Raw genomic sequence first — 21,240 nt, forward strand, 5'->3', positions numbered from 1 at the left:
TCCATTCTCTTTTCTTCTCTCAAATTTCTCCACCTTTATCTCAATCTAACACTTGACATTAGTCAGGTTGTAGTTCCTGACTTTGGATATGTTTGCAACAGCTATGTTGTATTTAAAAGACTTTTTTAAGCATTGAAATATGAAACAGAAGAGGACCAAAGATGGAGCCTGGACTTGCTCTTGCTTTCATTTATATCTAGACTCTGGGTGTCACATGGGGTTAATCAATAAAATCTCATGAGTGGTTACAGTGATGTCATTTATTGCTTGTACAGTTGTTTTTAGCCTCATGCTACTCAATTAAGTGCAGGTTTGGAACTTGTTTGTGAAATTGGCCAAATGGTTACATCGAGTCCTGAAATGCCTTTTAAAAAGTACAGGAAATGCTCATCTGCAGACAGCCGACAACAAAGGCCAGCACTAAATGGTCGGCCTGGTGTGTCAGGGCTAAAGATTAACCATGCAAAGTGGACATTTATTTTGCCAACTGCCTTGCTATCCTGTGGGTGTAGGTCTGGGTGTGTATGTGGGGCCAGGAAACGATCCCACCCTAGCAACCTTCCTACTACACACGCACACACAGATGCACTGAGCCTTGGACAGAGAGACCCTGAGTATCAGATGGCTCAGTGTCCTGTTGAAGCCTGATGAAGATGTGTGTTTTGTACTCAGTCTTCACTCTGTGTGTTTGTAGAGGCTCAGGTTACCACAGTTTCTCCTGCCTTTTTTTTTCCTTCTACATCTTTATGTTTTAACATAAAACTTAAACAAATTAAACTGTGTAAAAGTTGCAATGAAGTTGAATTACTCAAAAAAAAAATGTCTGATTGCATTTTATCATACTTTTGTAAGACCATTTAAAGCTCACCCATCTCTATCGTCCCTCCTTTGTGTCCCTGCAGGATTTCACCTCAGCGGCACAGTGACCGAACCCGCCACATCGTCTGAGCCGGAGGTCACCCACAAGGTAGCCATCAGCTTCGACCGGTGCAAGATCACCTCTGTCACCTGTGGCTGTGGGAACCGAGACATATTCTACTGCGCGCATGTCGTGGCGCTCTCACTATATCGGATTCGCAAGCCCGAACAGGTAATAACCACAGCTTTGTGATGCTTCCTTTCCATTGGGTTAACATTCCTTAACCAAAATATGCAACACATTCCGTTAGTGCTACGATCAGTGATGGTTTCTCTTATGTTTATCAGTGCTGGTTACATCACTCAAAACACAGTAGAGGCTGTAGTGCCATGAATCTGTCATGGTCCTGGGCCATGTGGGCCCAGTATTCTTAGTTTTCATGTATTTTTGTATTTTGTTCCTTATTTAGGCCATGTTTTCTGAGTTGCCCTGTTGTGTTGTTCCCTAAGTGTTTTCCCTTCATGGCTCTCTCCCCCCTGTGTGCCCTCTATGTATTTATGAGCCCTCGTCTCCCTTTGTGGTTGTTTCATGTTTCCCCAGCCCGTTACGTCTGTGTTTCCCCGTGCTCTCTCTCCTCCTGTCTGAACCTCTGTGCCTGTACATGTCATGTTCAGTTCACCCCGCCCTGTCTCGTTATGATTATCAGTGTCACCTGTGTTCCCCGTGTGTGCCCACTTTCCTCGTTTACCCTCTGTGTATTTCTGTCTGAGTCTCCCTCTGTTCGGCGTCGCGTCCTCCCTCATGTTGTGTGTAATTCTCCCCGTGGTTCGGTTCCCTTGTACAGTTCATGCTTTAGTTTTCCCAGTTTTAGTTTATTTGTATTGCCTCCCGTGGCCAGCAATAAAGCTGTGTTTTTGAGTTTATCCCCGTGTCTGCGAATCTGCATCTTGGGTCCTTCCCCTGCCTGCCACACAACGTATCATGACAGAATCAAAGTGGCTCTATGCACATTTTCAGCTCTGTGCTCTTAAATTTGGACTCTACTTGGGTAGCTTTGCATCATTCACCAGTCAAAATGTATCGATTATACTTTTAGGCTAGCTTTGTTCCGATTGGCTCCCCTACAAAAACACAAGGTTTAAGCAGCAGCTGTGTAGAGTTGCATTGCTCACAGCCTGAGCTTATGTGCCTGTGATGACCATATTAGGGATTCCACTCTCTCTCTGACATCATACAGAGCCAAGAGTTGGAAAAATAAACTTTCTGATAAGCTTTTGATTCACCGGGATTATTTGTACACATTAATTGAAACTTTTTCCAAGCTTAACACGAGCATCCATCACTGTGACATTGTGCAAATAACTGAGAAATCCAAGAAGACATCCACCACAGTTAATACAACGTGGCTCTACGTACCTTTGTGTCCAGATCATAGACGGAGCAAAAGATGGACAGAGTTTCCAGGTCTGAAAAGTGAAGCCAGTGCCGAAATATCTTAAACCTGTATTCTTTTTTTAATGGGTGCAAACGCCTCAGAAACGTGATCTCTTTAAACACTTTCCTAGTAAGTTTATGGCTTCAATCACTGAATTTGATTATATATTGAATAAAACATTTAGTCCAACAAAGTGTCATAGTCGGACCTGCTCCTCTTTCGTCACATGTGGTTTTAAAACACTCATCCCGAGGTTTCAGAACACTTCATCCATCTTTTTTAATATGTTCTACGGACCAAATTAAGTTTATTAAAAACTGCCCTGAACATTCATAGTACAACTGGATAACTGTATTTTAAGGTACATAAATCATGTCTCATGAGCTCAAAGACCAAATTATGTTTCCACCTGGGACTTTGCGTTTAGAAAACTTTACAGTAATAACATGCAGTTGACACACTGGACACCCACTTGTGTTTGTTGCAGGTGAAGCTACGGCTGCCTATCTCAGAGACTTTGTTCCAGATGAACAGAGATCAACTACAGAAGCTGGTGCAGTATCTGATCACAGCCCACCACACCGAGGTGCTGCCCACTGCTCAGAAACTGGCCGATGAGATTCTCTCTTCCAACTCTGAGATCAACCAGGTCCATGGTGAGAGCACAAACCACAAACCACATTCCACGCCAGGTTTTCAAGGTTGCCGTAAATTCCTGACAGTAATTCGGAAAGTTACAGCTCTTTCCTTAATTCTTAAAAAGTTCTTGCTCTGTGGAGGTGCTGCCCATCCCTCTGCAGCGATATCTTCACAGCAACAGGCCACACTTAAAAGCCTCGCAACTTGAAACATGCTGCACGCCAGCCTACAGGCTGTCATACGTCAGAGCCCCTGATTACTCCGGCGAAGCAGCAAGGCAGGCTTCAAATGGCTCGTTTGATTTCTCTGTTCTCACTCTCCAGTCGCTACCTCCTCCCACTGGCAGGGGTAGGTTGAAGGAAGCCCAGAAAAAGGGACTCGAATGATGAAATGGATGCAGGAGAAAGCGTAGGGAGAGATGTGTGAAGAGGAAAGGGACATTGAGAGGAGGAGACAGAAGCGATGGCACTCTGGGAAATGGAAGAGAGGAGACGGAAAGGAGAAGGAAACATGAAAGGGCCGGAGAAAGTAGAGGGAGATTAAAAACTAGGAGAGCCAGAACAGCTCCGCGTCGGGGAAACGACAAACTCTACACATCCTTTCGCCAAACAAACCTCTTTATCTCCTTCTCTATTTCATCCTGCCCACTAAATGTTGACACACTCCAGCTCCCTCGTCCAGGAAGCCCCGCGCTGTGCTTCCTGTGTTTGACAAGGGGGATCATGGGGGTTGAAGTTCAGTTGATCCCAGGCGTGAGTCTGGCTTTGATGGAGGAATGTTGCTGTTTGCCGCGGTGTTCTTCCAGTCAGTTGGAAATGCATCTCTGGGCTTTCCTCAGCTCACTTCCTGCTAGATCAAAGCCCCCCCCCCAATTTGGTGCATATCTCCATTTCCCTGTGGTATCAGTCAGACACACACAGAATAAAAATAAAGTTTGATTAATCATGCACTCGGGGGGGAAAAGCAAACACAAGCAGCATTTCTTAGGTGTCGTGTAGGGGCGCTGCAAGTTAAATGTTAAACAAAGAGGCTTGAGAGCAGAGGATCAGTGCCAAGATTCAGAGAATTCAACTTTATTTCAGGATAAAAATTTCCAACTATCCTTCAGCACTGAGGGATTACATTTGAGATGTAGTGTGTTTGTACTGACCTAAGAAAATGGTGTTGTTGCAGCTGAGGCTGTCTTTAAGTAAACTCCCTTTCCCATGGTCACTGTCTGTTTATCTTTTTCATCCCGGGGTGTGGATTGAGGACAGGAAGGAATGAAGTTTTCATATGAATTCAGGGCTTTTGTTAGAATCCATGTGCTCTCTTTTTGTATTGTTGCTGTGTGCATGTATTGCAGCCACTGTAGGATTCACTGGCCCTGTCATTTATTTGTGTGTGTTGTGTGTCTGTGCGCTCTCAGGTGCCCCGGACCCAACTGCAGGCGCCAGCATTGATGATGATAACTGCTGGCATCTGGATGAAGATCAAGTCAGGGAGCAAGTCAAGCAGTTTCTGTCGCAGGGAGGTTACTACGGTTCTGGGAAACAGCTCAACTCCATGTTCGCTAAGGTTGGTGTCACTGCTCCCTTCCTCTGCATCGTTTGAACATTTATTTGTTTCCTCTGTTTTGGCAAATCTAAGCAGGAAAATAACTACATGAATAATACGTTTCTCTGCAAACATAGTGGAAATCTGCCCACTGCTACCATAACAGCTGGCTAGAAGATGGTGAACATAGCAGAGAATTTGACAGCAATTTATCCACACCTACTTAAATGTGGGCAATCGCTAAAAATAAAAAGTGTGCGGCAGTTAATTCAATTTTGAAATGTGTCACCAGAGAAAACCCCAACAACTCCTATGAGAAAGCATTTAGCAACAGTGGGAAGGAAAAACTCCATTCAGGGAGGGGCAGCCATCTGCCTTGACCAGTTAGGGGGTGGGGGGATGGAGTCAGGACAAAGGACACACTGTGGAAGAGACCAGAGATATAAGAACAAATGAATGAATGTGTGTGTGTGTAAACACAGAGTGAAGAAGAAACACTCTGGGAAGCCTATTGCAGCATAGCTAAGGAAGGGTTCAGGCATCACTAAGTTTGATCAAATGGAAAGTTTTAAGCCTGAACTTAAAATTTAAGACCGTGTCTGTCTCCAGAATCCAAACTGAGGGCTGGATTCACTGAAGGTGTAGGCTCTGCCTCCGATTTTACTTTTAAATATCCTAAGAACCATAACTAAGCCTGCACTCTAAGAATAAATTTGATTTAACAGGGAACCAATGAAGATAAGCCAATACGGGAGAAAAACGTTCTCTCTTTCTAGTCCCTGTCAGCAATCTCACTGGGATCATGTGAAGGCTTGTCAGGGAGCTTGTAAAACAACCTGACGATAGTAATGAATTACAATCCAGCCTAAAAGTAACAAAGACATGAACTAATTTTCATCATCACTCTGAAATCTGATATCTGGCATTTAGTTTCTAGTGGTTTGTAAGTATGTAAAAATGTTCTATTCAAGTAAATCTATGTGCCTGCAACTCCTGAGAATAACCTTTTAATATCTGCTTGACAGTATCTTAATTTTCTCAATTAGGCCTGAACAGCTTTCCAGTTGTGGTTAAATATGAGTCAGTGCAGATGTTTTCTATGCTTTCTCTTTCCTGACTGAAACAAGCCCACTTAACACATTCTGATAAGGCCAAGTTCTCAATTTCAGGGCCAAACTGTTTCTTTTATTTGGTTTTAATTGGTATTCAGAATGTTTTGTAGAATACATGCATCATGAATCGCCAAAAGCCATGTTCTGTCTTTTGTATTAGTTCGAATTTCAAATTCGAGGGGGGGCATATGATGTCATCTGAAATGGTAAATGGACTGATTCTTATATAGTGCTTTTCTACTCTAATGAGCACTCAAAGCACTTTATGCAACTTGCCTCATTCACACATACACACCTATTCACACAAGCACTTTTTTCTGTGCTTCTAATATGCAAGTGCTTTCTATCCGACATTCGCACACATTCACACTCCGATGGATGCATCAGAGAGCAACTTGGGGTTAGTATCTTGCCCAAGGATATTTGGCATGCAGACTGGAGCAGACGGGGATCGAACCACCAACCTTCTGATTAGTAGGTGACCTGCTCTACCGCCTCCACAGCCACCCCGACACAATGTAAAAACAATGTTATGTTTAATGTTCTAAACTGAAAGTAGTAAGTGGTTTTCATACCCAACTTTCCAGTAAGAATGCAAATGTGCACAAAATGTCCAAACTTTTTCTCTATTGCCAAGTATGTGAACTTGAGATGTGTTCTGTCTTTTTCTTTGCCTCCACCTTCTGCTTCAGCCTGTGTGATTATTCTAAGGTGCAGGAGGTACATGCTGCTCAGTCAGACTATTGTGTTACTCACAGTTACCAAGCCCGTGCTCTTTCCAGGTGCGAGAGATGCTGCGAATGCGGGACTCCAACGGTGCCCGAATGCTAACGCTCATAACGGAACAATTCATGGCAGACCCCCGACTGTCACTATGGAGACAACAAGGCACAGGCATGACGGACAAGTGCAGGCAGCTTTGGGATGAGCTGGGTAAGAACAGTTACACACACACAGGGAGAGTGCGATGTCTGACAGTTTTAGTTTGGAAAAATCAGAAGGGATCGGCTGTGTAGTTGGTGCAGTCACAGCCCTAAAGAAGTCTTCCTTTTGTTGTTCTGACAAATTTCTAGTCACTGTGTCAGGTAAACATCCATCTACTCAGTAAGCTATTAGGTTATCCAGTCAGCTGCTCCTCCTCATGCCCGGGCCTCTCTCTCCACCTGCACTGAGTGAATGATAAAGGCTGCCGATCAATATGGCTGCTCAGCTTCTCCACAATCAATCGCAGTATTTAGGAGGTCAATAAGAACACTTCCCGGGTGAGCTGGGGAGATCGTGACACAGACGCAGACAAGAATAACAGACAGACAGTCTGAGTGTGCTGCCTGATTTTTCTCTAATATGTGAAAGCCTGCCAGTTAAAACGCACAGATTTACTTAATTTTTTTTTCTTTTTCTTTTTTTTTTTTTTGAGAATTGTTGCAGAAGAAGAACTGCTGGGTTTTTAAAAAGCTGGTAAAGTTTTTCAGGACAGCAACCACCCAGATAGTTTTGAATCATTAATGCAGTGTTCATTTTCTTGCTTAGCTTATCAAGTAATTTACACTCGGTCTTAGTGCAGATCACCTTAAGCCTACTTTCTTCTGATTGGCTGCACCTGGTAAACAAAATATTTGAGTATTTGGTCAGTATAGTTTCAAAGACGTGACCATATTAGGGATACACCCCCCTCTTAAAAGCTTCTGTTATTAAGAGTCTGACATCTGATCCCCTTACTGTTCACAGGTGCATTGTGGGTGTGTGTGGTGCTAAATCCTCACTGTAAAAGCGAGGAGAAGAGTGGTTGGTTGAAGCAGCTGAAGAAGTGGGGGGACATGGACATCTGCCCACTGGAGGACGGCAACTATGGCAGCGAACTTCCCAACATTACCAACGCTCTGCCGCAGAGCAACCTCGCCCAGGGTCAGCACCAAAACCACAAATGTGCACACATTAAATTCTGAGCTTACTGCAATTGCAAGCAAGAACTGATCTGAATTAGCAGAAAGATTCTACAACTTAAACAATATAGACTGCACGCGCCTCGTTTCTACCAGTAACCATGCTTTTTGTGTGTGTCGCATCAGACTCTCTGTCCAGGCCGCGGAGGACTGTGTTCAGTCGGGCTGTCGAGGCCTGCGACCTCCACTGGCAGGACAGCCACCTGCAGAGGATTATTAGTAGCGACTACTACATGTCTCCGTCCTACCAAAGAGAAGGGGAGAGCCTGCTGTTCAGCCCGCAGGGCCTGCCACTCTGGCTAGGTAGGGTTTCATTACTCAGGTCCAGGAAAAGCAACCGTATTTACCTTTTGCATCATTTACAGTCTGTGATGTGTAAAAGTGCACATTCATGATTTAGTCAAATAATATAGGCTACAAACATGCACTGAGGAGCAGACAGTTTCTTCATTACAAGGCATCATTTTCAGGACGAATGACAGTGTTTGTGTGTCAGCTTGTACACACACAATCTCAGATTCAGCTAAAAGCCAACCCAAAACACACACACACACACACACACACACACACACACACACACACACACACACACACACACACAGTAATTCTGCTGATATTGAGGCCAGTATCTGCAGTAAGCAGCTTCCAGCTAAGATCTGTCAGATTCTGCAACTTAAGCCAGCTATCAGACACACAGGCTTTCTGCTGAGACTGCACTGTGAGTTTGGATGTGAGTTTGAGTCTGCGCATGCCATTACTAACTGCATCATACATCCTGTAGTGTGTGTGTGTGTGTGTGTGTGTGTGTGTGTGTGTGTGTGTGTGTGCGTGTGTGATTAAAGTACAATGTGTGTATAGGAAGGAGTTTGTGTGCTTGTGAAGGTATCCTGACCTCATCTTATTTCTGTGTTCACCACACAGACCACGTCCCAACGGCATGTGCTCGCGTCGACGCCTTGCGCTCACACGGTTATTCCAGAGAAGCCCTGCGATTGGCCGTCGCCATCATCAACACCCTCCGCCTACAACAGCAGAGGCAGATGGACATCTACAAACACCAAAAGAAAGGTAACGGCATTGTTGGCTCTCTGGAGAAAGTGCAGCGTCTCAACTGGTGGTTCTAATGTCGGTCTCTCCCCCTCCTGTACCTTTCTCAGAACTTCTCCAGAGGGGTGTTACCTCCACGACTAACCTGGAAGGCTGGGTGGGCCATCCGTTAGACCCGATTGGCTGCCTGTTTATCACGCTCACAGAAACGTGCCGTGTTGATGACGACAACACCATGGACACTGGAGGTACGAAAACAAAGGCACCGTCCTTACCCTTTTTATTGTATTCAAGAGGTCATCACAGCTGGGTGTCTAGTTTGATGGCAGTTTGCAGTTCGTTGATCACAAAGATCTGCAAAGATATACAAGTATATCTTTGAGTATATGAGGAACATGTCAAATTAAGCTTTTACTGGTTTGTGTGCTTTACTTATTGGATTTAAATAGGACACTTTCTAAATAAGTAAGAGCAAAAAATAGCTAATAATTATGATAAAATGGCTAATAAACAGGTAATGGCTAAATATTTTTCACTACAAGGACGTCTAAAAACCTGTTCATACAGAGAAAGGTGCTGAGTCATTATTGTTGAAAGTATACTAGACTGTGGTGTACAGAGTTTAACTGCTGAGGCAGCATGATTGCATAGAATATCTTTACAGTCAAGGGCTATAAAAGTGAACTCCTTTATGGTTAGAAGACAGACATTGCTAATACTGAATGAAAAGCCAAGTGTGACTTTTTTCCCCCCTAATTTTCTGAACCATCCCAACTTAAATATCTTTTCTGTAAGCCAAATTCCTAGGTATTTGTAGGGCTCAGAAAGAGTTACATGGGTGCCATTTACAGTTTTAATTGCAAGGTAGTTGAAGAGTCAGAGGTAGAAGTAGATCATCTAATCATTATCTGTGGATCTAAAACAAGTCTGTGATTAAAGAGTGATGACTTGAAACTGAAGATTGCAGACTGAAGGTTAAAGCCTTGGGCATATAAAACACATCACTAAAACTAAAAAGAATGAAGGCATACACTGAAACATAGCTTAGAAGTCATAATATAAACTGCAGTGGACCTAGGATAGAACCCTGAGGCATCCCATTTTTGATTGTAAGATAGCTTCAGCAACAGCTGCATGTTCTCCTTAAAACCAGTTATAGTTTGTGGTGTAAAATATGATGGACAGTCATATCAAATTCTTCAGAGATTACGCTGCACACAACTGTTTCTTATCCAGTTTGGAGACGGCAGTTGTGTACTGTAGCTGTAATATGTGTAGGAAGTCAATACAGGCACATAGTTTTACATTAATTAGTTTTTTTCGTAATTTTTTTGGCTGAGAAGTTCAGAAAACCTCTGCTTTCATGTTGAAACATGCATTTGAAAAAAAAAGAAAAAAGATTCAGTCTCTTTGCGTCTGCTGTTTAGTCTGCATCACTGTTGAGCCAAGCTTCTGTCCAATACATCTACACAGCAAACCAACGTCTTAACATGCACCTTAGCAAAATACATACATACCCATGAGTCAGAGCCCAGGTTTCTTACAACTATACAAAGAGCCCATTTACAAAACGCAAGGTATAATTTCAGGCCCACATCACCAGCTGATGCAGTATATAATCCTAACCAGAGGTGATCGGGTTCGCCAGCAGTGACTCATCACACAACAGACGCCATGGTCTTATATGAGGACTAGGCACTATTGTGCTGCAGGCAGCCATAAACTAGGAGAGCATGAATGGATTGGGCTGGAACACCCTGCTCATTTAGTCCAGACCACACTCCTGTGCGTTCATGTATTTGTGTGTGTGGGGTATGTATAGAATGTATCACCATTTGCATTTTCTCACTGCCCAGGGATTTCTTTTTTTCCCCTTTTTGCACCAGTGGCTATTGCAACTGAACAGAATAGGGGTTGGGTTTTCTCATTGTTACCAGGCTACAGGGAACTATTGTCAGTTCAGACAATGCTGACCACTGGCACACTCATCTGTGTGTGCGTGTGCGCGCGTGTGTGTGTGTGTGTGTGTGTGAGAGAGAGAGAGAGATAGAACAACAGAAAGAATGATTGTTTTGTGTTGTTTGGGGAATTTGAGGAGAGTGGTATGATAATTTTGCGTGCTTGGGAGTATAGCTTGGTCACCATGTTTTCATTCCCCATGTGAGACAGCTGGGAACATCTGTTGTAAAGTGGGTGGATCTAGACTATGTCTAACCCAATCGAAATACGATTCCTTCTCTGGCCTTTTCACATCAACCAATCAATCTAGAGGGAGAGGAAACAACAGCAAGTTGGCTAAGGGGTTAAGTCTGTAAGCCCAGTTTCCACTTTTCTCTAGATTACTACACATATATACACACATCCCTAGAATAAACAGGATTTGGGGGCGGGGGGGGATCTCTTGCTCAGGCGGGATTTAAGCAGAACGATGGGAGGGGGAGCGAGAGAGAACAAATGGGCACCAATCAACAGCTGAGGCTCTTGTGGCATCTGTTCTCAGTTATAATTGTCAAGCATTAGTGTAGGGCAAGCAGCCATCTTACATATATGAACAACCTACTGTCTAAGCCACACTGATATAAATGCTATACAGTGTGGCTTATATGGCACACACAAATATCTGTGTATTTTTGTTGTATTTTTTTCTGCTATTGTTTTATTTTCCTCTTCAAATGCTAGTCCTACAACAGATTATAATTTTTTTTGATATGGCAGAGCCATTATATATGCACCATGTAGCCATTCCTATAACCCATTAACTGTATGGTTTAGTAATGTGCTAAGCTTGCAGGCTCTGACTATCCTTAACAGTAATCTTTTATATACTACTAGGCAGATAAAAGTGGTTTTGGTTCATATTGTGATAATTTTCTATTTTCTACACATTTTAGATAAAGGTTAAAAGCATCCCAGAACAATCTTTTATGTTTTATGAAAATCCTTCTGTTGGAGTTGTTGTATTGATAAAACCAGAGCAATATTATGTACTTTACTTTTGCTTATGCTAATACACTAATGGGGTCTAGTGGAGTTTCTCTGAATTAGCCAAATTAAATAGCTTGTAGACTTCTAAAGTGAGTTTGTTGAGGCAGTTTGGGATGTTTTTGTGCTGTGAAGGTAGTGTACCATAGCAAAAACCTAATCTTCTCTTTGAAGTAATAAAGCTAAAATTAAGAAGAAACTATATTTAAAGCTTTTTCCCATTTAGATTATAAACAAGGTGATTGGAAGCTGCTAGGGCAGCATGTCAGTATTGGATAAGGTGGACTTCTGAAACTTTGCTGTTATGAAAGGAATCTTTGCTGAGTTGGTGTCTTTGTTTTTCTGTCTCCTTGGATTTCTTATCATTCTGAAACCAGTATAGATGACGTGAAGTTAATGACTTACATTTTTGGGGGAATCTTTTTCCTTTTAGACTGTGACCCCAGACCTCCAGTTTACCATCATGTGCCAGTGTGGGGCAGTCCAGATGCAGGGGAGTCCTACTTGACTCTGGCCTTAGAGGTGGCTCTGATGGGTATGGGTCAGCAGAGGATCATGCCCGAGGGACTGTATGCCCAGGATAAGGTAATAATTTAATATCACCTTAAAATCATAGAGAATATAGTAGAGTGAGGATCCTTGAATTGCTAGTGAATACCGAAATACACCTATGGCACACTTTTATTATATAAAGAGGTTTGTGTAAATTTGTAGATGTCACCTTCGCCATCAGTAAATCACTGTAATTTATGATTTTGTTTAAAGTAAATGTCATGGAAGGAGAGGGAAAAGGTCGCAGCATTTGTTTCCTGAAAAACAAGCAGAAAGCCACAGTACTTAAGTTCACTGTGATTTAAAATAAATCCATGGAACATTTCTTTGTGTAAATGCTAATCTGCTTTAGAGGGCTTAACACTACTGCCACAGACCTTTCCTAATGTCACTGGAATTAGCTGCAGCCTCTATGTTTCAACCAAGAATTGCATTTAAAACCAGTCACATGCACACACAGACCTTTTACTAGATATTTTTTCCAGCAAAATAAATTTCTACCATCTGTGCTGTAACAACAGATGTGAATAGATGCAAGTTTGTAAGAACGTACTGGTCATTTAATGTCCTAAGGTCAAAACCCTTTCTGAGAAAGGTATTAAAACTCTTTTGATCTTTTCTGTCGTATCATTTTTCTTGCTGGTGGGTTGATACACATTTTCTTTCTTGAAATTCTTGAAAGTAGTTGAATTTCACTGAAAACACTTAATAGCTAAATGGCTACTTCAGAACTGAAAATGTTCTTATAGTTAGAGTGAATGCTATTTGTGTCTTCAACATGTTCTAGGTGTGTCGTAATGAGGAGCAGATTGTTGCAAAGCTTCAGGAACTGGAGCTGGACGACCTATTGGTTCAGACCCTCCGGAAGCAGGCCATACAGCTACTAGAAGGTACGGTGTCTGCAGTAAATTTTATAAATTTCATTTATTTATTTTGTCCAATATTAAGAACATTCATCAGATATTGAAACCTGCACGGTTTTGAGTCCAGAACGTGAAAGGTTTTTGTTGTGACGGTTGTAAAGTGTAGCTTGAAAGCTTTGACTTCAATATTTATTCAGTGCAAATCACAATCGGGCAGTGGAGCCCATACCTAGCACAGTGGTCTCTTGTGGCACGTTCTTGAGACAGAAGGTAAAGAATATTTTGTTTTTCTCTTTGCTCCAGCTGGCCCATTCAGCGGTCTGGGTGAGGTCATCCACAGGGAAAGTGTTCCAATGCACACCTTCGCCAAGTACCTGTTCTCTGCCCTGCTGCCGCATGACGCAGACCTGGCTTATAAAGTGGCTCTCCGCGCCATGAGGTCAGACTCCCCTTTCACTGCAGCTTCAAACAGTTATTGATGAAAAGTATTTTATGTTGCGTGTGTAAATGATGGTAATTTTGCCTTTACGCAAACAGGGCCACAGTAAAACGAATAAGGGCCTCTATTTCATGACATGGCTTTTTTAATCTGAATAGTATTCCTAATTAATTCAGAAGATATGACCTAACGGTTACTTTGTGACAGCCAAAGATTTAGTGCCACATATAAAATAGCCAACTAGCTATTTAAGTGTAGCCTGCTCACAGCTGCTATGCATCTGCAATATGCTTTGCAACCCACCTCGACACCTTCTTTTATGCTTTATCTGACGTACTCTGTGTCATATCTGTTGTCACTGATGCCAGCTCTGTTCTGTGTAGCTATAACTTCTTTAGAGGTATTGGTGAACATTTGGGTTGAAAGTTGAAGTTTTTTATAGGGCTGTTGTATTGGGTGTGTGTACAGAAGTAATTGTATTTGTGATGCTTTGGTAATGTGTCGTGTTAAATTGCCATGTGTCCCAGCATAAAGTTTGACATAAAAGTAATACGGTTGCACATACTGCAGCTGTAACTGAATGCATACTCAGATCCATATTTTAGTGTTACTCTTGGAATAAATAAAACATCAGGACAAAGTGCCATCTGTCTAAAACAGATCTTTTACTACATGTGCCAGGTTGCCGGTTCTGGAGTCATCGGCGGGCTCTGGGGATGTCGGCCACCCTCATCACGGTATCTCCATAGTTCCGAGCAGATACCCACGCTGGTTCACACTGGGCCACCTGGAGTCACAGCAGTGTGAGCTGGCTTCAACCATGCTCACTGCTGCTAAAGGTAATGCCAGCTTATTGAATGCCCGCTCAGATGTTACTCAAACAGGCAAAGCTGGCTATTGAGGCATTTCTCCATCATGATCTTAGTTTGCGTTATGTTTTTTGCTTGCAGGCGACATGTTGAGATTGCGGACGGTGCTTGAGGCCATCCAGAAAAACATCCACTCCTCTTCCTTAATCTTCAAACTGGCCCAAGACGCCTTTAAGATAGCAACACCCGCAGAGAGCCCACCCGATATAACCCTGCTCAACGTGGCGCTGGAGCTAGGACTGCAGGTACTGTATGTGTGTGTGCATGGAGAGAGTGCAGTCGAAGTATGAGGGCAAGTCAGTAATTTTCACAGATCATTTCACCACAGCAAAGAAAATCAAATCAGAGCACCGATCGCCAGTCAAAACATGGAACGGTTTCCTTCACCTTGTCATTTTTTCCAGCCCTCTGCTGCCCCACTACAAATTAACAGCAAAAACATCACACAGAGTCTTACTGTTGTTGATGAGAAGAAACCACATAATTAAACCTTTTGGGTCCCACAGTAAACACAGAAAAGTCCTCAGATCATCAGGCTGCAGTGACGCTGTGGCTTCCCCCGTCTCTTTCTGCTGGTATTTAGAGTATCGGCTGAATTCCTGTCAGCAAAACTGCTAATAAAGTGCTCAAAATGGAAGGGTCGCAAATCATCATCTGTGCAATTATGAGCATATTCTGGTTACATCTGTCATCAGAGGAGCCATGTGGTGCCATGCAAACAGCTAAATTATGAAAATCACACACTACACAAAAATGCTTTGATTTCCAAATGCACGTATTCATGAAAACTGCCAAGAGGGTATAGAAATGTGTAACGGTTCAATGGCGCTAACAGAGCGCATCATGTTCTCCATGTGTGTTTTGCAGGTGATGAGGATGACTCTGTCCACTCTGAACTGGAGGAGGAGAGAGATGGTTCGCTGGCTGGTAACCTGCGCCACTGAAGTCGGTATGTGCATCCGTTTTTAAAGCGGATTCATGCTCTAATTACAGCCTCCGTGCTGCGTTGTGATCTTCAGTAAGTTCAGCTTTACAGTTTCTTTTGAGCTGAAGTGTCTTGTTAGTCTAAATGAGGAGGGATGAACGATGTTTTCCCAAAAGAGATTCCCTCATTTGATCTTTGAAGACAAGAGGGGCTGCATGACATGTTGCACCATCAGTTAAGAAGTCAAATTTATGCCTCCATAATCTTTTTAAGAATAGAGACTCAAATTATACCAAGTGTAATGAAATGATTTAATGATTTTAGTAACTTTAGCAATTTGGGACGATTATAGGTCGAGGTACACATGGCTTCATTTTCCAAGTCCTCCTAACTGAAAAGCTGAGTGTGAAGTGCTGCTCTGTTTTCTCTTTCCTTAATCCTTCAGCTCAGTGCAAGGTGCTATACAGTCGTTTGGTAGTGACCAAGGGGCTGCTGTTCATGAGGAATTTGAGTGTACCATATAAGCTATAGTAGTGCTCACTCTACATCTGGACAGCACTTCAAAGTGCCGAGCTTGCTGATGTGAATAGTGAGCAATTCTGGTCACAAGCACTGAATGGTAAATCTCTTTTTCCCTCTCATCAGGTCTGCGGGCGCTGGTGAGCATCTTACAAAGCTGGTATACTCTGTTCACGCCCACCGAAGCCACCAGCATTGTGGCGGCCACCGTCATGTCCCATAACACCATCCTGCGCCTCAGCCTCGACTACCCCCAGCGGGAGGAGCTTGCAAGCTGCGCAAGGACCTTGGCCCTGCAGTGTGCCATGAAGGACCCACAGAACTGCGCCCTGTCAGCTCTGACGCTCTGCGAGAAGGACCACATCGCCTTCGAGACGGCCTACCAGATCGTGATCGACGCAGCGTCGACGGGCATGACCTACTCGCAGCTGTTTACCATTGCGAGGTACATGGAGCACAGAGGATACCCCCTGCGGTCGTTCAAGCTGGCCTCGCTGGCCATGACACATCTCAACCTGGCCTACAACCAAGACACTCACCCAGCTATTAACGACGTGCTGTGGGCCTGTGCGCTCAGCCACTCACTGGGGAAGAATGAGCTTGCGGCTATTATTCCGCTGGTGGTGAAGAGCGTGCACTGCGCCACAGTGTTGTCTGACATTCTACGGCGGTGCACTATGACTGCGCCGGGTCTCGCTGGAATTCCTGGGAGAAGGAACTCTGGGAAGCTGATGTCCACGGATAAGGCACCGCTGCGCCAGCTCCTGGACGCCACGATCTCGGCGTATATCAACACCACGCACTCTCGGCTGACGCACATCAGTCCACGGCACTATGGAGAGTTCATAGAGTTCCTGAGCAAAGCGCGGGAGACTTTTCTGCTGGCACAGGACGGACACATTCAGTTTGCCCAGTTCATAGACAACCTGAAACAGATCTACAAGGGCAAGAAGAAACTGATGATGTTGGTCAGGGAGCGCTTCGGCTGACCTTACTGACCTTCTCTCACAGAGACCCTCTTCTTGGGGGAAGCAGTTACACTTCTGTGTTTCTAATTTAAGTTTTATTTCTTTTTATTTTCATGTATTTTGAGCCATTTGCTGACTGAGGTTTTATCCTGTTGTTCTCTTTCTTGAATGTGAACCAGGAAGTGTTCGCAGTACATTGCTCTACTTCATTAAGACTGCAAAAGGGGGGGAAAGGTTTGAAAAACTAGAAAAACAAAGCATTTTGCCCTCCTACTAATGTTAAATTTAGTGTTTAAAAAAAGGAAAAAAAGTCAAAAGAATGTGACTGCAAAAGCAAAACAAACTTTAGTTTTGTGGGGGTACATGATGATATGAAAACCAAATGATTTAGCTGTATGTACTGTTGAGCCAGAAGATGCTTTCAGCTGGGGTTAAGAAGAAGGAGAGGTTTTCAGAGTGGAAGAAGCATGTTATTCCCAAAAAAAATCCACTGAGGTCAAAAACACACATAGTGTTATTGTCATACCTCGACTGTACTGTCAGCTTTAACTTCTTGATCAGAAATGGCCTCTTTGTTTCATTCAGGGCATTTTAGAGTAGAGAGGGCAGAATACAGAACTCCCCATGTGGTCTCTCTGTGGGGGAAGTCAGTACCTGCAGATTTAAAAACCTTCACCTGCTGGTTTCTGACAAATATCTAAAATAGGAAGTCCAACGATGCTTCACAGAGTGTGTGTTTTTAAATCCAGACGTCTGACAGTGACGTTCAGGCTGCTGCTTTAGCTAAGGTAGGGTAGTCGAGTCTCTATATATAAATACAGTATATCTGTTATGCCCTCCTATAAGCTTATTTACAGTGACAAAATACAACTGTGAGAACCGGTGGAGTCTCATCCACTGCACTGCTCTTCAGCTATTTGTGGCCAAAACCTTTTGAACGTGCAAGACTCCAGCACCCACTTTACCATCACTACATTGAGATTTAGTCAGCAAGCAATATAAATCAAGCCTCTGCTTCGTTTTTATCACTAAAAACAAGTTCACTTTCTGGTGTTGTGCAAAGAAGCGTTGGAACCTGTTGGGGCCTTGTTGATTTCACTGACTGTTAGTTCTGCATGTCGCCGAAGTCCCTTTTCCATCACAAGAACTGGAAATCAGATGCATTACCTCAAAGGAATGCATCCTCAGCTGGTTCATGATGCTGGCTCAGTAATCCTTAAAACCGCAGAATGAAGTTTGAGTTCTGTGGTCATGTGTCTTAACCAACATGAAGTGCATTTCTTGTAGATGTCACCATGCTAGTTTTGCTAAGTTGGGCTTAGACACATCTGCAAATGTTTCCTTTGGCATCATGTCTCATTGTGAAATTTGGCTTAGCAATTGGTTTTTCACTGCGATCATTTCAGCTCACTATTTGAATGGGTTTAGTCACCAGAACCACCTGTTTAGGTTTAGATGAACATCGTGGTCTGGGTTCAGATACCTCCACTAACAACACATTCCACTTTGAAGCAAAGTACTAAAGGCAGAGATGCCAAAGGTTCGATACAGAACATACTGGGAGTAAGAGCGTGTAGTGACATGTTGTAGTAAGAACACGTCTCACATTATTCATTAATTAACATACAGTTTAATTTATGCATACAGTAAATGTGACATGCCTGCAATGACTATGTCTACACAGAGCCGCCACAGTGTCACTTTATCAGAAACTAGCAGTGTTATTTATGACAAATTTGAAAGGGACTTTAAATGGGGTTTGAAAAAATAATGAAAATTTAATACAATTTAGCCAAGTGGGTGGGAGGATCCATCTATCCATCCATCCATGCAGTTTCATAACAACTTGTCCACTTCAGGTTTGCCGGGTTGCTTGAGCATATCCCTGCTGTCATGAGTGATAGATGGGGCACACCCTGGACAGGTCGCACTCAAATTCACACTAACTGCTATTTCAGGATGACCAATTAATGTCTTTGGACTGTGGGAGGAAGCCACACCACCCAGAGAGAACCCAGGCAACAGAGAACGCATATAATGTGCTAATGTCAGTGTGCTGTTAGCTTATTATTGCTGCTTGATGATAAAGAGATTTCAATAATTGTATAAAATTTTATGATTATATATAATAATTTAACCAGATGTGACCCTCTTTGGATGAGAGCAGGAAGTTGCTTATGCTAGCACTGGCTAGCTAGCTTGGTTTAGCGGCATGCATTCATTAAAATGAAAACAAAATCTACTCCCCAGAATCTTTTAGTCCAAGCAAAATTTAAAAAAAAAGAAAGACTAGAGTTGCAACAGACTAATTTTAAATGTAATATTTGGCTTGTTGGGTATTTTATCGTGGATCTGCAGTTTGTTGCCCCACTGCATTGGCGTCATTAGTTAGCTTTGTTTTTAGCTTACTCTGCTGGTCCCACATTCAATTCAATTCAATTTTATTTATATAGCGCCAAATCACAACAAAAGTCGCCTCAAGGCGCTTCATGGACAAAAATATTAAAGGTATTCAAGTAGTGTGTTCAGAACCACTGAAAACCTAAATAAACAAAATTAAAAAGACATAAATGTAAAATGTTAAATATCAGGTGAGCAGCAGTAAATAGACTAGCCCCGTCATCTTTCCTTCAGTTTCTCGGTCTTGTGATGGAAAAGACGCAAAGTCACCTGTGAAAGCTGCTGGTCATGATCATCATCAACAGTGAAGATGAGTCCTCCTTGACTTTCTCACAGGACTGCAGTGCAAACTCAAAGACTAGAGTTTACTTGATGACTTCATTGTATGTATTTGAGACCACATATCTTGGCACAGGAAGCCGTTTTCTCTTTATGGGGGATCTCCACACCCCCTTTTTCTTACCCAGTGGCAAAGTGTTGTTGTTACCAGCAGTAATGCAGTACAGAAAGAGCTTGAATCTTTTACTGGTCAGACTTAATGTCATCGTTTAAAGCACTTCACACGAATACCTCTTCAGTGCGTTCCTGCCTGCTTCAGCATTTATTTATTGGTAGAACACTTTTTGAATGGAGGAACATTTTCCTGTCTGCTTTTACATTCCACAAGAGCTACCTTCACCCAAAACCTGGGTAGTCAGTCACAACTCTGGGCCTTTACTTTCTTTCTCTCTGTCTTTTTTTGTTTTGTTTTTGTTTTGTTTTTTGGATCTGAAGAAATGCAGATAGAAGAATGGGAATGAAAAAAGGAAAACTGAGCAAAAAGAAGAGAGGCTAAACTCAGTTCTCAGGGACACCACTTAAAGAAACAAAACAAAAAGTAGTAGCATTTAGCATTTAAGATATTGTAAATACTAAAGTGTCAATTCAAAAAATTGTAAAGTTATAATTATTTATGATGTATGTTATGGTTTTGTTCTTTGTTTTTATGATTTTGACGGGGTGTACTTGAATTGTTTTGGACAGGGGTGTTTGACAACTTTTTTTTTTTTCCCTTTTTTGTTTTGTAAGAGCAAAGACTTCAAGGCATTTCTCAGGTGCTCCTGTGTACATTTCTTTCAGTTTTTGTTTTTTGGCTTTTTTTTTTTTTTCTTTTTCTTTTTTTTTTTTTTTTTTTGCAATAATAGCTATTATTATTTGTATTTTATAGAAGATGGGGGGTGTTTTCCAAAAGTGAGCATGTTATTTGAAGTTGAGTAAAATGAGGAAGGCATTCATTTGTAAACGGATTCTTACTAAACCTGACTATGCAGAACCACTTCGATGGTGTTGTCCCCTCTTTAATATACCCCCTTAAAACTGAGTGCAGAGACCCAGTGGGTTGAACCACTATTAATGAGGACGGGGGTGTTGCGGACGAAAAGGAGACCCATCACGCTTATATTCGGACAGTGCACAGTGGCCGGCCTGTTTCCGCTGCAACGTTTAGAGGAGACGAAAAAGCGAAAGACGGTGGAAAATGCCTTTCTGGTCGATCAATGTACAAAAGTTGTTGATTTTTTATTTGTTTTGTTTGTTGGTTTTCTTTAATCAGGACTAAAGCCTTCAGTGTCTTCTCAGAGGTGTCGCATTGTGCGGCAACACTGTGGTGAGACGAAACGATACGCAAATGTCAAGAAACGGCAACTGTATGAACAAAAAAAGAGATGGCTTGTGGATGACCTCGTGCTCATTCCTTCTAACTTTTTAAAAAAAATGCTTTCTCAGTTCCTCTTCACCTCATTAAACTGGCTGAGTTCAGGTCTTCTATAGTTTTGTTTTCCCCCGATGTTCTTGAACACCTCGATCCCTCTCGCACAAGGAGGACGTTGGATTTAAAGCCAGTTGCGTTTAAGTGCGACTATCCTGAAACACGTTGACATCAGTGCGCTACAGTGGCTTGCAGAAAACGAAATAAAGCTGCGAGGTTTCTACATGAGGATAATGAAATGATACATTGATTTATTTATTTTTTTGATAATATATTAGGAAAATAATTTCGCCGGGGAGCTCCAGTCGGCTGCCTTTATGTGATGCATTCACTGCAGCAAAGTTTTCCTTGCTTTTCTTTTCCTTCTTTATTAACTAACTCAGCCAGTTCCTGGGCGTTTTTCTT

The 21,240-nt window shown here is 42.6% G+C and overlaps 1 protein-coding gene across 1 annotated transcript in view; it reads left to right on the forward strand.

Annotated features, from left to right (window-relative positions):
• zswim5 (zinc finger, SWIM-type containing 5) overlaps positions 1-19,967 on the forward strand; it is a 74,063-nt gene extending 54,096 nt beyond the window's left edge. Inside the window, exons 2-16 of the mRNA XM_085377866.1 lie at positions 903-1,090; positions 2,782-2,950; positions 4,342-4,490; positions 6,364-6,514; positions 7,310-7,486; positions 7,651-7,827; positions 8,446-8,592; positions 8,682-8,819; positions 11,987-12,138; positions 12,893-12,995; positions 13,272-13,407; positions 14,089-14,246; positions 14,358-14,521; positions 15,144-15,225; positions 15,847-19,967. Of these exons, the coding sequence (XP_085233992.1) occupies positions 903-1,090; positions 2,782-2,950; positions 4,342-4,490; positions 6,364-6,514; positions 7,310-7,486; positions 7,651-7,827; positions 8,446-8,592; positions 8,682-8,819; positions 11,987-12,138; positions 12,893-12,995; positions 13,272-13,407; positions 14,089-14,246; positions 14,358-14,521; positions 15,144-15,225; positions 15,847-16,709 (2,954 nt within the window). The 3' untranslated portion in view covers positions 16,710-19,967. The remainder of the gene's footprint in view (positions 1-902; positions 1,091-2,781; positions 2,951-4,341; positions 4,491-6,363; positions 6,515-7,309; positions 7,487-7,650; positions 7,828-8,445; positions 8,593-8,681; positions 8,820-11,986; positions 12,139-12,892; positions 12,996-13,271; positions 13,408-14,088; positions 14,247-14,357; positions 14,522-15,143; positions 15,226-15,846) is intronic.
• Positions 19,968-21,240: the final 1,273 nt, after the last annotated feature.

Source organism: Diplotaxodon limnothrissa, linkage group LG18 (assembly GCF_057381915.1).
Source record: "Diplotaxodon limnothrissa isolate DT_005_m linkage group LG18, D_limnothrissa_male_GT1.1, whole genome shotgun sequence".
NCBI lineage: Eukaryota > Metazoa > Chordata > Actinopteri > Cichliformes > Cichlidae > Diplotaxodon > Diplotaxodon limnothrissa.